General features: G+C 53.1%; 1 protein-coding gene across 1 annotated transcript; it reads right to left on the bottom strand.

Moving 5' to 3' along the window:
- Positions 1–4,023: 4,023 nt before the first annotated feature.
- Positions 4,024–10,832, bottom strand: NR2E3 (nuclear receptor subfamily 2 group E member 3). The gene is made up of 8 exons (XM_027123513.1): positions 10,611–10,832; positions 9,932–10,058; positions 9,667–9,770; positions 9,330–9,578; positions 9,036–9,211; positions 7,921–8,167; positions 7,564–7,669; positions 4,024–4,561 (listed from the first exon to the last, which is right to left on the bottom strand). Exons 1-8 carry the CDS (start codon positions 10,702–10,704, stop codon positions 4,429–4,431), a joined length of 1,236 nt encoding a protein of 411 aa, XP_026979314.1. The 5' UTR covers positions 10,705–10,832; the 3' UTR covers positions 4,024–4,428.
- Positions 10,833–15,377: the final 4,545 nt, after the last annotated feature.

Below are 15,377 nucleotides of genomic sequence, written 5' to 3'. Positions count from 1 at the left end.
AAATTTTCAAAGTACAGAGGTGGTAATTATTGGAACTCAGTAGAGTTCAAGTGAAGGTGATATTCAAGCTGTGAGTTTTCTGTAATGGATGCTAAGCTGTCAAGACTTCATTTAATCGATTTAGAGGTAGGCGGGCAGGGAAGGCAATAAATCTACATTGAGGATCCTCACCAAAAAGGCCATGAAGAAGTAGCAATAGCTGCTAATAGAGGGCCCTAGTGTATCCTTTTTGTTCTGCCCTGCACTGCATGACTTTGGGAAAGTCATTTGCCCTCTGTCTGGAATGGGGTCTCTCCCCCTGGTTTACTTCTCCGGATAACTCTTACTGACTCTCAGGTCTCAGTGTAAAAAGCAGTTCTACTTGGAAATGTCCTCTTCCTCCTTGAACTGGCTTAGATGTCTTGTGTTCTCAACAGCTCCCAGTATTTGTGGCATCAAAAAACTTTGATGTTAGCTTCCCAAGGCAAGAAAAGAGCCTATCTTGCTGACTCTTAGATCCTCAGCACCTAACAAAAGGTGCCCACACTTAACATTTTGGATGAGAGGGCCGAATGAGATCAGGGGTTCTCAAATGCCAAACCAAGTCTAAGGTGGAATTGAAAAAAAATTAATTGTGATCAATTTTCCCCTAATGTCAAATTTATTCAATTTTTAAAATTCTGAGATCATCCTTCACATTTCTTTTTACATCAAGTTTACATTTACATTTTGCATTAAATTCACATTACAACAAAATAGTGGACTAAGATTTCCTTAATTGGCTAAATAAAACCTAGTAATGCCATTTTTAAAAGTTGCCCCTGTGATTGCTGGATCCACAACAAACCTTTCTGATCATAAAGATAAGAGCAGAAAGCTGTAAGGAGATGCAGACTAGAGCTTTGCTTTTTAAAAACTTGTTCTGTCTCCTAGATTGGATAGCAGTACAGCATCTTAGAGCCAGGGACATAACCATGAATATGGATAAGACACATGTAACGTCTGTTGAATCTTGTGAGGCATCTCGGACTCCGAGGAGTATGTCACTTCTCAGTTCTGTGTGGCCATTCATTCAACAAGTATTGACTGAGCACCCACACCCACGGGCACTGTCCTAGGTGGCGGAGGTACGTTGGTGATCAAAGCTCCCACCCCCATGGAGCTTGCATCCTAGTGGGGAAAACCAGTGGTGTCCACCAGATGCAGACTAGTCATCTGCAATATCTGGCTTCCCCTATCAGATTATACTTATGAATTTGAATGGGTGCTCCTTGGCATCTTTGAGCCTTTCTCTGTCCTTCCTACCTTTAAATACTCCCTTAAGGGCGGAGGAGGATAAGTGTCTCACAAGTCTGAAAACTGCAGTTGAGAAGAAAGGCCCAGATAGTACCACAGGGTCTTCCCCTGTGTGTTTCATAGCCAGAGACATTTCTGGCGTTGAGGGCTGAAGGGAGTTTCCGTAGTATCCCCTCCCCTAGCAAGAGCCCTAAGTGCAGTGAAACAGAGCTGTAACCCATTTGAGTTTCATGGGGCCAATTTACAGCAAAAGGTTGAATAAATCTTGGGATCAACTGAGAGCTGTATTAGGAGGAAAACAGAGGCCACTTAGTATATTTCAGGTGTGAAGGACTTAATATAGGTATTAGGGGCTTAACAAACTTTGGAAGAACTGGGGAAACAGATGAGAGAAAGCTCCCACAGATGGTCCAGAAAGCCAGCAGATCTGAACCAAAAGTTCTGAAGTTCTCTAGAGTTTGCCTGGAAGCTCCTGCAAACTCTAAAGAAGGCTGCTGTGAAATCTCCGTGTTCCCACACACACGGCTGCAACTGCCTCCAGAGAATAATGGCTCCTCATTTACTTTACAAATCTCACGTGAGTGCCTCCCTTCCATTAGCAAACCATAGGGGAAGGGGATCCTGGGAAATGTACCTCCTGGCATCTCTGCAATGAAGACAAGACCTTAAGAGGGGCGGGGCGGGGTGGGGGGGGGCTATGGATGCCAGGTTGGCAGCAGATAATTCAGATTATGTACCTCCTCTAATTCTCCAAGACTGAAGATCCCAATCTCTTTCTCAATGTAGAATTGCTGTGCTCACACCTCCCAGAGACTACCCTGTGAACTTCAGCAGGCTGCCTTTGCAGCCTTACGTTCCCCAAAGCAAGACTGCAGGATAATGTTCAGGGCCTATTTGGTCAAAGAAATTGGAGAGTATAATGGCATTATAGACATTAAATGACCCAAATAACTGAGGCAAGTCTGATGCTTTTAGAAGATCAAGGGTCTTTAGTTTGAGTGCTTAGGTGGGAAGGGCTTAAGCTGGGCAGTGTTTGCCATATTCTTTCTTCTCTGGGCACCAGTCTAGCTATTGTCATTTCCAGAGCAGAGTGTTCTGAACCATCCTTCCTCCATCACGGCCAGACATCTCTGGATAACTAGGAGAATTCATATACAGGCCAAAGGGCAGGGAACCCCTAGGATTTCACAGATTTCTCACATGACCTTTTTCTTCTTGGCTTTAAGCATTTCTTCTTTGAAGGCAGAAAATGCAACGGAATTGTTCTGCTGGTTGCAGGGGCGGAGGGACAAAGTGGGGAGACAGTGCCAGGGTTAAACGGAGTCATACCAAGGTTTGTGTCCTCTCTGAGCCTCAGCTTTTTTCAACTATAAATGGGATGACTGGTCCCCCTGTCAGATTAATCTGATGGTTATATAACAATACACATTCAGTGCTCAGTTCACTGCCTGGTGTATCAAGTGCCTGAGATACGTTAATATTTTATAAATTATTATTTTCTAGGTCTTCTGGATCTGTCTTTGAAAAGGAAGAGATTTGTCTGAACTTCATCTTTCCATAAGGAATTAAGAAGTCATGCGGAGCGGGGGTGGGGGGGGCTTCCCTGGTGGTGCAGTGGTTAAGGATCCGCCTGCCAATGCAGGGGACGCGGGTTCAAGCCCTGGTTCGGGAAGATCCCACATGCTGCGGAGCAACTAAGGCCGTGTGCCACAACTGCTGAGCCTGCACTCTAGAGCCCGCGAGCCACAACTACGGGGCCTGCGTGCCAGCGCGCCTAGAGCCCGTGCTCTGCAACAAGAGAAGCCACCGCAATGAGAAGCCCACACTCGTCGCACCTAGAGAAAGCCCGAGCGCAGCAGTGAAGACCCAACACAGCCAAAAATAAAATAAATGAAATAAATTTATTTTTTAAAAAAGTGATGGAGGGACTTCCCTGGTGGCGCAGTGGTTAAGAACCCACCTGCCAATGCAGGGGATAGGGGTTCGATCCTTGGTTCAGGAAGATCCCACATGCTGTGGAGCAACTAAGCCCTTGTGCCACAACTACTGAGCCTGCGTGCCACAACTACTGAAGCTGAAGCCCGCACACCTACAGCCCCTGCTCCATAACCAGAGAAGCTGCCACGATGAGATGCCCACGCACCGCAATGAATAGTAGCCCCCGCTCGCCGCAACTAGAGAAAGCCCTCGCGCAGCAATGAAGACCCAACGCAGCCAAAATTAAATAAATAAATTTATTTAAAAAAAAAAAAAGAAGTGATGGAGATTCCCCTTCACAAAAAGTGCCTGTGGCTGCCTTGAGTCGAGTTGCATGGAGCTCACCTTTGTTTACGGAGAGGTGAGGAAGGATGAGGAAGAGAAAGATGGGGAGAAGCCATGGGGTGGTGGGATGCCATCTAGAGAGAAGCTGGGTTGTTGAATCCTCTGGGAGATTTTTCACTGGGCTTGGCTTTGTGGCACCTGGACTATGACTCGGAGTGGCAAAACCAGATGGAATTCGAGACCCTGTACTCACTCTTTCAGCGTCTTCAAAGGGAGAACCTTGGCCACATTGTCTTCCTGTTTTTGTTTTTTCACTTTTTTTTTTTTTGAGGTCTAACAATACAGTAAATTGCACAAATCTTAAGTGCATGGCTCAATTAATTTTTATGAATGGATAAATTTACGAAACCACCACCCGGATCAAAATAAAGAACATTTGTAGCACATCAGAAAGCTCCCTCAGGCCCCTTTCCAATCAACCCCAACCCCTGCCGCAGAGGTAACCACTATTCCAGCTTCTACCACCATTGGTTAGTCTTGCCTGTTCTTGAACTTTGTATAAGCAGAACTGGTGCCTGGATGCTTTTGTTCAACGTTTACATCTGTGAAATTTATCCATGTTGCCACATAATATTGATGGTTCATTCCTTTTTATTGCTGTTTTCCATTTTATGAATGTACCACAATTTATTAATCCATCCTATTGTCATTGTACAGTTTGGAGCTATTATGAAAAAAGCTGCTATGAACATTCTTGTCCTATCTTTTGGTGAACATTTCTGCTAGGTACACATACCTACGGGTACAGTTGCTGAATCAAAGGGCAGGCAGATGTTTAGCTTCAGTAGATTGTTTTCCAAAGTGGTTGCACCCATTTTATTTCCACCTCCACTAGTTTTTGAACATATCACAAAGGAGCTTCTCCATTGGAGTACTTCCTATGGTCTTGCGGAAAAAGAGGAGCTCAACACGTTCAGAAGTAATAAACCTCAAAGCCGGTAGGAGCAGGAGCAGTTTCCCAAACCTGAACAGGATAGAGGACACCATCAGTTTGGTTATCAGCTTCTGAGCCCGAGTCCTAGGGACAGTGCCATCCCAGGAGAGGCAGAAGGGGAAGGAGAGGGGAGATGACTGGCGCCCAGGGCGAGTAAGGAGGAGCTTAGAGGAAAGGCCCCATTCACCTACCCCTGACCCACTGTGGCCCTCCTCCAATCTTTAGTTGAGGAGTGTGATGAAAATAGTGAATAAATATCGTTTATTATGTGTAAAGATTATAAAGTGAGAAGTTATATATATATATATATATATTTTTTTTTTTTTTTTTTTTTTTTTTGCCCGTTGCAGAGCACAGGCTCCGGACACACAGGCTCAGCAGCCATGGTTCATGGGCCCAGCCGTTCCGCGGCATGTGGGATCTTCCCAGACCGGGACACGAACCCGTGTCCCCTGCATCGGCAGGCGGACTCTCAACCACTGCGCCACCAGGGAAGCCCGAGAAGTTATTTATATTAATAGTACATGTGAATATATTATTAACTGAATATAATGATTATAATTACATGATGATTAATACCATATATATTTGAATAAGAATATAAATTCCTGGGAATTTCCTGGGGGTCAAGTGGTTAGGACTTGGCGCTTTCACTCATGCGGCCTGGGTTCAATCCCTGGTTGGGGAACTAAGATCCCACCAGCCGCGTGGCACGGCCAAAACATATATATATATATATATATATATATATATATATACACACACACACACATATATATATATATATAAATTGCCCTCTGTAAGCCACCTAGGATGATAGAGTAGCTAGCCATTAGTGAAAATGTTCTGCAATCGAAACTTAATTTTTGTGGCTGAGATACTCATCCAGAAAAGGAGTAATTGTAGTTTTAAATAAGAAGCATTTGCCAAGGCAGGGGTCCCCAGTGCTGAGAACGTGGATGGTGAAGCCCCAAGAGACGGGGAGGGGCATTAGACCCTCCTTGGGTGGGAGGACTGACAGCTGGGGTCAGTGCCCAGTGTCAAGGAGGCCACATCAAATTGGGGCAGCTCCACACTCAGCTTCTACCACGGAGGTCTACAGGAAGTCTTTCCACCTCCCAATGACCTACTGAACCTGTTTTTCCAAACCAAGGGCTTTCTTTCTCTTGTAAGAGCCAAGCTGGTGGCACTGAGCAGTCGGGCAACCCTCCCTTCTGCTTTTCTGATCTAATCAGTGTCAGGAAGGAGTAACTATAAAGCCAAGTAGAGAAATTGTTTTTCAAACTGCCAGAAGTGGGTCACAACCAGCCTTTTTAAACAATAAACAATTTAAATAATTTAAACAGAAATATCAGAGTAAATCATTCAAAGTGAGGGCAGGTATTATTTGGGGGAACTTTGTTTCAGGGTCTGTGTGTTATTGGGTTATGATGGAAATTGCATTTCTTCCTGGGTGTTGCAGTTTTTAAAAACTGAAACACGCTGGCTTAGAGAACCCCAAATCACTTGCTCAGCACTCAGTTTCTGCCTGTAGTTGATACTGAACCAACTCCAGTAGGAGTGGCAAAGGAAGTGTTAATCAGAATTTTGAAATTTGACACAAAACCAATATGCCCAGACATCTCTGGGAGCTGAGCCCAACAGAAACCTGGTGAAGGAGGGCCGCTGGTGCCTGAATGTCTGTGATGACTGTTCTTAGGGTGCTGTGTTGAGCCTTAGGGACACGTTCTACCTATGCTCACCAATAGCAGAAATCTTTCTGTGTGATGGGTATAGTCCTTATACCTTTGACTCTTTCTAAAAGAAAATTACCTCTTCTTTAGATGATTTCTCAGATTACAGGGGATTCGAGGGTGCCCGTGTTAGCTTACTTCTTCAGAGAGAACTGCTGGGGGCCCAAGAGAATGCAGAAAATATGGTCTAAAATAGCCAATAGGTGCCTGGAGTCCAAGTGGTCCAATCTTGCTGAAGCTCCGTTGGATCTGCTGGTGCCGGGGCGAGCCGGGCAGTCCCAGAGCACTGGCTCCTGCCCCACTATCGCTGCAGTCACAGTCTCAGCTGGCAGCTACTGTCCTCCAAACCCAGCCAGGGCAGGGCTATTGTCCATGCACACGGCTTGTGCAAATGCATCCCTGTCAGATGTCCCGCTGCACCTCCAACAGGCCTCATGTTCCCTCAAAACTCTTTTCCTCCTGACTTTCCTTTTTATTTCTTGACTACCTCGTCTCCCAAATAGCTCTTCTTCCCCTCGTTCCTTATATCCACTCAAGTGCCAAGTCTGACCCATCCCATCTCCCAGTGGCTCCCGCATCTGTCATTGCCTTTCCACTCCCAAAGAGCAGAAACTCCACGGCTCCCCTGGATCATGGCAATGTCTGCTTCCCTCCCTGGTTGGATGCTCTGTACTCACTGCCACGCCCCTGCATGAAGCCCAGCTCTGTGTACAACACTCTCCCGCTCAAAAGCCTGCAGTGGCTCTTCTCTGCCTAGCGGATCAGATTTGGCCTTTGGCTGGCCTGCACAGGCTGATGCCAGAGAGCCATTCTGGCTTAGTCTGCCACCTTCTCAGTGGCAGCGATCTCTTATACCTTCCAAACTGGGCTCCTGACCTAAGAACACATGCATATTCGCCTCTCTCTCTCTCCCCACCTTGGTGAATGATGATTTCTCTCCTTATAGACCTTATCCTTCCTCCAAGTCCAGCCCTGCCTCCAGCTCTGCTTGGCACCCCATCTCCCAGTGGGTCTCTGTCTCCTGCAGACACATGCAGCCCTCAAGACCAGCCCTCAACTGCAGCGTGGTCACTGTGCTGGGCACCCCTAGGAGACAGCAAGTTTGCCTTATGCACATTTTGGTCCCTACTCCCGGGCCTGGTGCTGTGCCTGGCACTCAGTAGGTGTCAGCCACGGGCCGGTTGTACTGAGACCCTTGTGCCGTCTAAACAGTGCAGCCCTGAGATGGTGTCAGAGAGGTGGGCAGGGGGATGGCGAGATGAAGGGAGAGATGGGCAGGGAGGCACGTGCGCGGGTCACCTCACAGGCTGGCTGGGATGGTGGGCCTTGCTGTGCTGGCTCAGCATCACCTGGGACTGGTCCTGCAAGGCCTCCACATGCTCAGGATCCTTCAGGCCCCGCGTTTCTGGAGAGAAGCGGCAGCAGTGAGCTTCTCTCTCAGCCCCTCCTCCCCCGTCACAGTCAGCCAGGGCCTCAGGAGGCGTGAGCCCAGCCCTGCAGCCATCCATCCCCTCCTGCCCCCAGGGAAGAAGTCTGCACACATCTGCGTCTATGTGGGGCCATGGAGGGAAAGTGAGAGGCAGAAGGAAGTCACCAGAAGTCCCTTTCTTCACCCCCAACCACTCTCCTCTAAGGCTTGGGCAAAGACTCAGCTACCTGGTTTGAAGAGGACCAGGGCCTTCATGCAGGCGAACTCCGTGGGGTCCACCGCCAGTGCCCGGAACCTTGAAATGGTTTCCTGCAGGATTCGAGTCTCTGCACTGGCCAGTGCCAGCCGGCCCTGAGAGCTGCCACCAGCAGAGGCCTCAGGCGGGGCCAGCAGGGGGCAGCTGTCCAGGGGCAGAGACCACTGGATGGCTCCGAGGAGGAAGAGTTCACTCCATGCCTCTTCCAGCAGGATCACCTGTGCCCAGAGAGAGGGCGAGGGTTATGACTGATACACAGCTCCTCTGGCTCAGCCTGGAACCTCTGCCACCTTCTCGGGTGTCCTAGGAAACGAAGGGCTGGTCCCGGGTGCCCAGAACATTCTGACCTCTGCCTGACATCAACCAGGGCTCCAGAGCTCTGGGACTTGGCACCATCTGGCCCAGATGCCTCAGCTTCAAGATACTCTGTGGGCTCCATCCAAAGCTGCAAGTGGGACACACAGGAAATCCTGGAGCTGTGAGAAGCTGGGTAGCCTCAGGGACTCCCCACCAGCATCCTAAGTTAGGCATCCTCAGCCTGGCTTCTGAGCTGCTTCATCCAAGCCACTGGCTGAGGACTCAGATTCTCAGTGTGCCTCTCTTCCTGGATCTGTCATGACAGGTCCCCTCGCTCATGAGAAGCCCAGAGGGCTGGTCTAGCGGAGAAGAGGCAGGGCTGAAATGCAAGCCCTGAAGTCAGGGGCATTTGTGTTCCAAGGGAGCCCAGGTTTGCCCATTGATGCTGTTTAGGGTGTGCAGACCACCCTGTGACAAACAGAGCATCTGTAGGGCCCGAGGGCTTGTCTAGGAGGAAAGAAGACCCAGAGGGGCACAGACACTGTCTTCAAATCCCTGGTTCCCGTGTGTCCCTGGCCATCACTTTCCCCTGGGTGATGACCCTGACCATCATTGCTGCCCAGAGAGTCAGATCCCTGAGACTGGTGTCCCTGACCATCACTGACTCTGAGGCATGGGTGTCCCCAGCCGTCACCATCCCCAAGCCACATGCACCGCCAATCATCACCTGCACAAGGAGGTATGTGCCCCCAGCCTGGCGGACTCTTGTGAGCCCCCTGACGGGTATACCTGATCCCGGAAGGGCAGGTTGGAGAACACGGGCAGGTTCTTGGCCCACTTGACAGCCATGAAGAGGAGGCGAGCTGACGTCTCATGGATGCTGTCCAGGCCCCAGGGGGAGGAGGAGGAGTATGGGGATGAGGGGAACTCGGGGTCATTGCTAGTGACATCAATATTTTCATCAGCTGTTGGAAGAGGAGGCTGTGCATCAGCCCCTGCTCCGAGGTAGGCGGCAGGGGCTCCTCAGGGGCCCAGGTGTGGGATGAAGGCAGGACCCGGGAGCTCAGCTCTCCTCCCACTTACCATCCTCCGGCTCCAGCTTAGTGCAGGTTTCGGCCGTTATCAGGCTGGCCATGAAGTGGTGGTGGCCTGGAGGTGTGAGGGCCCGGGGCCCCAGGGCTCTGGCTGCAGACACAGGTGTAGGGCCCCGCGGGCTGGGCCCCGCTGGGGTCGGGGGAGCCGCCAGGGGCTCCAGCCAGGGCTCCGTGTCTGACTCCACGCGGTCCATTCGGACCTGGGCGGTGCTTCGTGGCTGGCGCTCATTCTGCACGGCTGGGGAGACAGGGAGGGTTAGGACGCCCCACGGGTCGCACGCTCCCTTCTCTTCCGCCACGCCTCTCCGGGTGGTCTCCCGACTCACCGTCCTGGTTCATGCCCGCCTGCAAGCACTTCTTCAGCCGGCAGGCCTGGCACTGGTTGCGGTGGGCCTTGTCCACCGGGCACATCCCTGCCCCCACCTGGCACCTGTGGGCGGAGGGGAACCCCCCAGGGAGTCAGGGTCCCGCCCAGGCCCTGGGCCGGGGGTTTCGGACATGTTTGCCACAGCTCCTTCTTCCCTGAATGTCCTCCGTCCCTCCCAGGCCCCTTCAGGGGCTGGAGGGCGGCGGGGCGCTGCCCCGCCTCACCTGTAGATGAGCCGCCGCCTCACGCTCCTCTTGAAGAAGCCGCTGCAGCCGTTGCAGGCGTAGATGCCGTAGTGCTTCCCGCTGCTGCTGTCCCCACACACGCGGCACTGGAGCGAGGGCCCTGCGCCTGAGGGGCAGCCGCGCTGGGTGGGGACTGGCCCAGGGCTGCTCACATCCCCCCTCCCGCCTCCTCAGGGGCCCCTACGCCCTCCTTGCTTCCTCGTCCTCAGCGTCCACCCGCCTTTAGACACGCCTGTGTCTCTCCCATCTGGAAGAGTGTCTCGCGTATCACACCCCCTCAGCCCTCCTCCTCCCCCTTCTCTCTCCATGGTCAGTTCTCAACAAGAGGACACTCTCTGCCCCACCTCCCGTTCCCTCTCTCTGCAGGTGGCTTCAGGCTCCTTCATGCAAAAAAGCAATCTTGGCACCACTGCTACGGACCTCTGCTCCCACCCCCTGAGGGCCCTTCTCTCTCCTTTCCTCCCCCATCCGCTCAGCTGTCCTGTCTGATCCCCATGTTTCTAGGATTCTGGGTTTGCCAGCAGGTTCCCTCACACTTGCCCACAGTCCTTGGGGCTCGGTCTGAGTCGCTCCGGCTCCTTTCACGGTCCCTGCAAACCTCTGACCCACACTCCACTCTCCAAGGGTCCAGACCCTCCTACGTCCAGGAAAGCCATACCTGTCAGCTCCTCCCCCAGGCCCCACCTGCCTGGAGACTCCTTCCTGGAGGCAGGCACAGCTGATGGCGCCGCCGCAGCCATGTTGGAGCTCATGGGCGCTGTCGGCCTGGTCCTGGCTGGTCCCAGGGCAGCCTCCGCCTTCCTGCCTAAGAGGCTTCAGGATCGCTGAGCCGGGCCCAGCCTCTGCCTCCCTCTCTGATCCTCTGTCTCTCTGTCGGTGCCCCCGTCTCTTGTCTATCTCTACTTCTCCCTCTGTCTCTGTCTCCTTGTCGCTCCTCTCTGTGCTCCTGCCTCCTGGCCCCTCTGTCTAAACTCAGGAGCTGCCCCAACTTCCCCTCAGAGCAGCAGCTCTGGCTTGGGGGGATTTCTCCCGGGGCAGCACTGGAGGCAGCTTATGATCCTCTTAATCTTTACTGTCTCCGCAGGGGATCAACCAGCCACACCTGCAGCATTACCAAGGTGCCCCCGGGAGCCGCTCGGGCCTGCTGCGCCCACACCGGCTCCCAGGATGCTCAGTGTCTCCGGGTCCCTGTGCTCTCAAGCTGATCAAATCGTGAAGGGAGGTGTGGACTCCACTGGCCCCAGGACCGTAGGGGTCTGGGGACAAGTGTGTGGCCGAGATGTGTGTGTGTCTGGGTGTGGCTCCACACACAGGGTGCTCACTGCGGGCACTGCTCTCTGCCCCGGCGCTTCTCACCTAATCCCTTCATAAGGGATGGCTTGGGGCCCAGGATTTGAGGGTCTGGGCACTCCTGGAAGGCTAGCAGCCCCCAGACGCCCAGCACAGAGGCAGCTCCCATCGCATGTGGAAATGGGTCCAAGGTAGGGTCTGAGGCCGCCTTGCAGGTGGGGTCTGGGCCCCCCGTGGAGGGTCTCCTGCAGGACTGGAGGGGGTGAGGACACAGCCCCTGAGCCTGGCTATGGGCTCTCAGGCGGCCTCCCAGCCCTTCCCTGACTTGTCCTCACAGTTCCAGGCAGGCTGGTCCCTTAGTGTCCCCAGATCCAGTCTTCCCGGCTCGAACCCAGTGACGGTTCTGAGCTGGGGAGGTGGGAGGAGGCGTTTGTGTTTCCTTTGACCCCGAGGGTGGTTGGAGACAGCCAAGACAGACCCAAGTTCAAATCCCTGCTCCCTCACAGCCAGCCACACATCCCTGAGCAAGTGCTTTAACCCGTCTGAGCTTCAGTCTCCAGTAAAAAGGGGTGACAGAAGTACCTGCCTTGGAGGGTAGCTGGGGAAGCTAAGTCAGATGATCCTCAAAGCATTCCAGGGCCTGGCACTTAGCACTTAGTAGGCATGTAATAAATGATGGGGGCTGTTATTCTGATTGCCTCTCAGGGCTGTGGAGAAGATCCCAGAGGAATCCTCGGCAAACAGCCATTCCTTTCTCGACCCCTTGGCCCCCATCCCCATTCCCACCCCACGCCCAGGCCGCAGCAGAAAGGCCCATGTTGGTCTGGAGGGGACCACACATCCTCGGCAGAACTGGGCTCACCTCTGGGTGAGCCTGGGGCAGGGCTTGGCCCAGCCTTAGAGCCTGAGGGAGAGGAGGGACAGTGTGAAACTTCTGGAAGGAATCATGGAGTTAAGGGGACAGAGGGGGCGGTGCAGCGCCCTTCTGTAAGTGGGGTTAACCCTCCCTGTGACAGAGAAGCACTACTGGGGATTTGGAAAGTCAGCTTGAGGGGCTTTGCAGGGTAATCCGCTTTCTGGGGCCTCAGAAGATCGAGGCCACTGAGCTGAGGCCCCTCACCTGGGCTTCTCTGCCTCTGGCCTCGCCCTCACCACTCTGCTGATGGGCAGGCCCTCGTGACCTTCCATGGCCAAGGTGTCTTGCTCCAGCTAACCTCCAAATCCAAGGGCGTCTCCTTGAACTCGATTGACCCATCCCTCCTTCCCGAAGCTCATCTCTTCCATTCTTCTGGAACTATCTTAACTGTCTTCCTCCCGCTCTGAACTCCTGAGCACCTCCAGGGCCCCAGCAGACCTTTCCACTCTCCCCGCTTGGGTAAACTTGCACACCTTTGCGGCTTCCACGACCACTTCACATCAGATCCTTGCCTCCGTCTCTGCCCCGAGCTTCCACCCACAGATACCCCCGGACCAACTCCACACGCCCCCAACCAACCCATCCCCAACTTCTCCGCAAAGAGATGCTCCCTGAAGCCCCGGGATTGAGAGACAGCCTGGGGCACCCTGTGCGGTAGGAAAGTGCCCAAGGCTGAACTGACGGCCTCTAGTCCTGGAAGCCTGGGCTGAGGGGGATCCGCTGGCAGAGGAGCTAAGAGGGAAAATCGGGATGGCGTGGGTCATGGGAGCAAAGGCTGGGGGAGGATTCAAGGATGGAGGCATCCACCAGGTCAAGTGTCCTTTGAGGTCGTTTGTATCCCCAATAATAAGGATGAGAAAGTAAGCAAGAAGAGTGCTTCCACAAATGCTGGCAATATATCCAAGCCTCACAGCATCCCTATAAAGAGTTATCATTATTACCCTCAACTCACAGATCAGGAAATTGAGTCTCAGAGAGGTTAAGCAATTCCCTTCAGGCCACACAGCTACAGAGTGGTGGAGGAGGTTGGGGATGGAGATGGGGGTTTCAAACTTGTGTCTGATTCCCAGACTCCCGCTTTGTACCACGGTGCACTCCAAGAAGAGTCTGAGCAGTCGCTCTGCTAGGCTTTAGCAGCAGGAGGTAGCTGGCACCTTTGGCCAGAGTCATTCCACACGAAGGGACAGCAGATGGCCCTGGGTTGGTGGTGCTGGTGGGGAGGACCTGGAAGCAGAGCCCTGGGCTGAGAGGAGAAGGAGACAGAGCTAAGGGGTTTGTAGGAAGGGTGACACTGAAGAAAGTTTTATTTTTTATTTATTTATTTTTTTCCTGTGGAGGGAGATATTAAAAGAAAAATATTTGAGAACCGGAGTTCCTCTTATAATGGGAGACACAGAGGAGAAAGAGGCAGGGGGAGAGAGAGTAAAGCTGGAGACGGGGTGTGAATCGAATACTGGATCCGTGAAGCAAGCCTGGGGGGTACAGGGCACAGGTAGAGGGATGGCTTTGGCCTGGAGAGGGGTCGCCGGGAAGGAATGAGAGAACCCAGGGCTTAGGGCAGGCTCCGGGTCAGCGGACCTCCTCTCGGATCCTGGTTTTACATCTTCCTGGCTGTGTGAGCAAATGATTCTGCCTCTCTCTTTGTCTCCTCTCTAAACTGGGTAGGCTAGTGCCCCCGGGGGGGGGTTGTGGTGGGATCAGAGGAGGTGACACCGCAGGCCAGGCATTAGCACAGTCCAAGGTGAGAGGGAGCCGGGCGGAAGGCAGAGGTTGGGGGGAACACCTTGCACAGGTGAGGTCTGAAGCAGCCACGCTGGGGAAGGGACTCAGGGAGGGACTCTGGGGGAAGCTCTGAGTCCCAGCTGAGAATAAAGACGGTGACAGTCTGGGCAGGTATAGGATTTTCCTTGGAGCCCCCAGCAGGGTGGCAGAGGCTGGGAGGAGGAGGTGGACACCAGGATTGCTCCAAGGCTCGGTTCCTCTGAGCAAGTGCATGGGAAGGACCGCGAGGAAGGAGTTCAAGGCATGGGGAGGAGGTTTCGAGGGGAGAGCTGAGTGAGGAAGCGGAGAAGGAGGGGACTTCTTTCCGCTGGAGGGTCTTTTCTCTGCTGTTCTCCATCTGAGCTGCCCTGCCCCTCCTGCTCTCCCTGCACAATTAATCCCATCCTTCAAGGCCTGTTCAGGGCTCACCTCCTCCAGGTCGTCTGCCCCGACTGCTCTCTTTCTAGAGGCACCTCCAGGGCCAGATATTGTCCTTAATGTTGACCTCATGCCAGGTCAACTTTCTCTCCTCAGTCAGTGGGAGATTCCAAGGTCAGGTTCAGGTTTCAGGCCAGCTGGGCACGTGGATCACAAGACACTTAACGGACAGAAGTCCATTTTTAACTTGTCCTTCTTTTCCTGGTATTCTGGAGTGGGTATAGAATAAAAAATAAATAAATCTATTAGAATAAAAGACACCGACAGTGTTTGACCTGCTTGTTCTTACACTGTTGGTTTTGACTTTATTATGTTGGCATAATAGAGACATAGAGATGTCATTGCTGGCTCTCCAGCCGAGCTCCTTTCTCATCCTGGCCCTCGGTTCTCTGGCAGTTCAGGCCCAGCCAGAGCTGTGACCGTGCTGGGGAAAAAGATGACAGCCCAGCCGGGCCGGGGGACAGGGTGGGGGGGACCGGGGGACGGGGTGGGGGGCGGTCTCTCCCGATCTGTGACCACCAGCTGCTGGGGCAGACACCAAAGGATTACTCAGCCCAAAGCCTTGAATCTGCTGACAAAGCCGCCAGAGGCCACCTTATCACTAATACAATTATTCCCCCAGGGGACAGGTCAGCAACTTCCTTCTGACTCCCTGGAAGTCTGGGACCAGGTGGAGGGGGGCTGGGGGGCGGGGGCGGGTGGGGAGATGGGTTCACGATGAAGCCTGCAGAACTGACTTCCCTCCGGACCTTGAAGACCCTACCAGGTAAAGCCGCCTGCTCCAGCCTGTCTGGGGCCTGTCATCCCTGGTGTCATCAGGTTCCAGACCTCAGAGAAGCACTGGGCTCCACCATCGGGGGGAGACAGTGGTTCCTGGGATGACCCAGCTGCCGGTCGGCCTGCTTAGGCTGGGTGGTGTGGCTGTCATTGTGGCAGCCACGGGCTTCTGGTTTGGGGCAAACCTTGTTCAGAGCATGTGGGAACATGTCTTTTGGGATTTCTTTAAAATTCTCTTTTTTC

The sequence above is a fragment of the Aethalodelphis obliquidens genome, unplaced genomic scaffold (genome assembly GCF_003676395.1).
Source record: "Aethalodelphis obliquidens isolate GAN/ISIS:26980383/991018 unplaced genomic scaffold, ASM367639v1 scaffold26, whole genome shotgun sequence".
Classification (NCBI taxonomy): Eukaryota; Metazoa; Chordata; class Mammalia; order Artiodactyla; family Delphinidae; genus Aethalodelphis; species Aethalodelphis obliquidens.
Note: the sequence above shows the minus strand (reverse complement) of the source record. Positions and strands in the feature narration are given on the sequence as shown.

Coding starts and splice junctions, on each gene's coding strand:
- NR2E3 (XM_027123513.1), bottom strand. CDS start 10,704: ATGAGCTCCAACATGGCTGCGGCGGCGCCATCAGCTGTGCCTGCCTCC. Junction 9,579..9,666: donor GGCGGGCATGAACCAGGACG/GTGAGTCGGGAG, acceptor CTGTCTCCCCAG/CCGTGCAGAATGAGCGCCAG. Junction 4,562..7,563: donor CATCCCAGCCAGCCTGTGAG/GTGACCCGCGCA, acceptor TATCCTGTTCAG/GTTTGGGAAACTGCTCCTGC.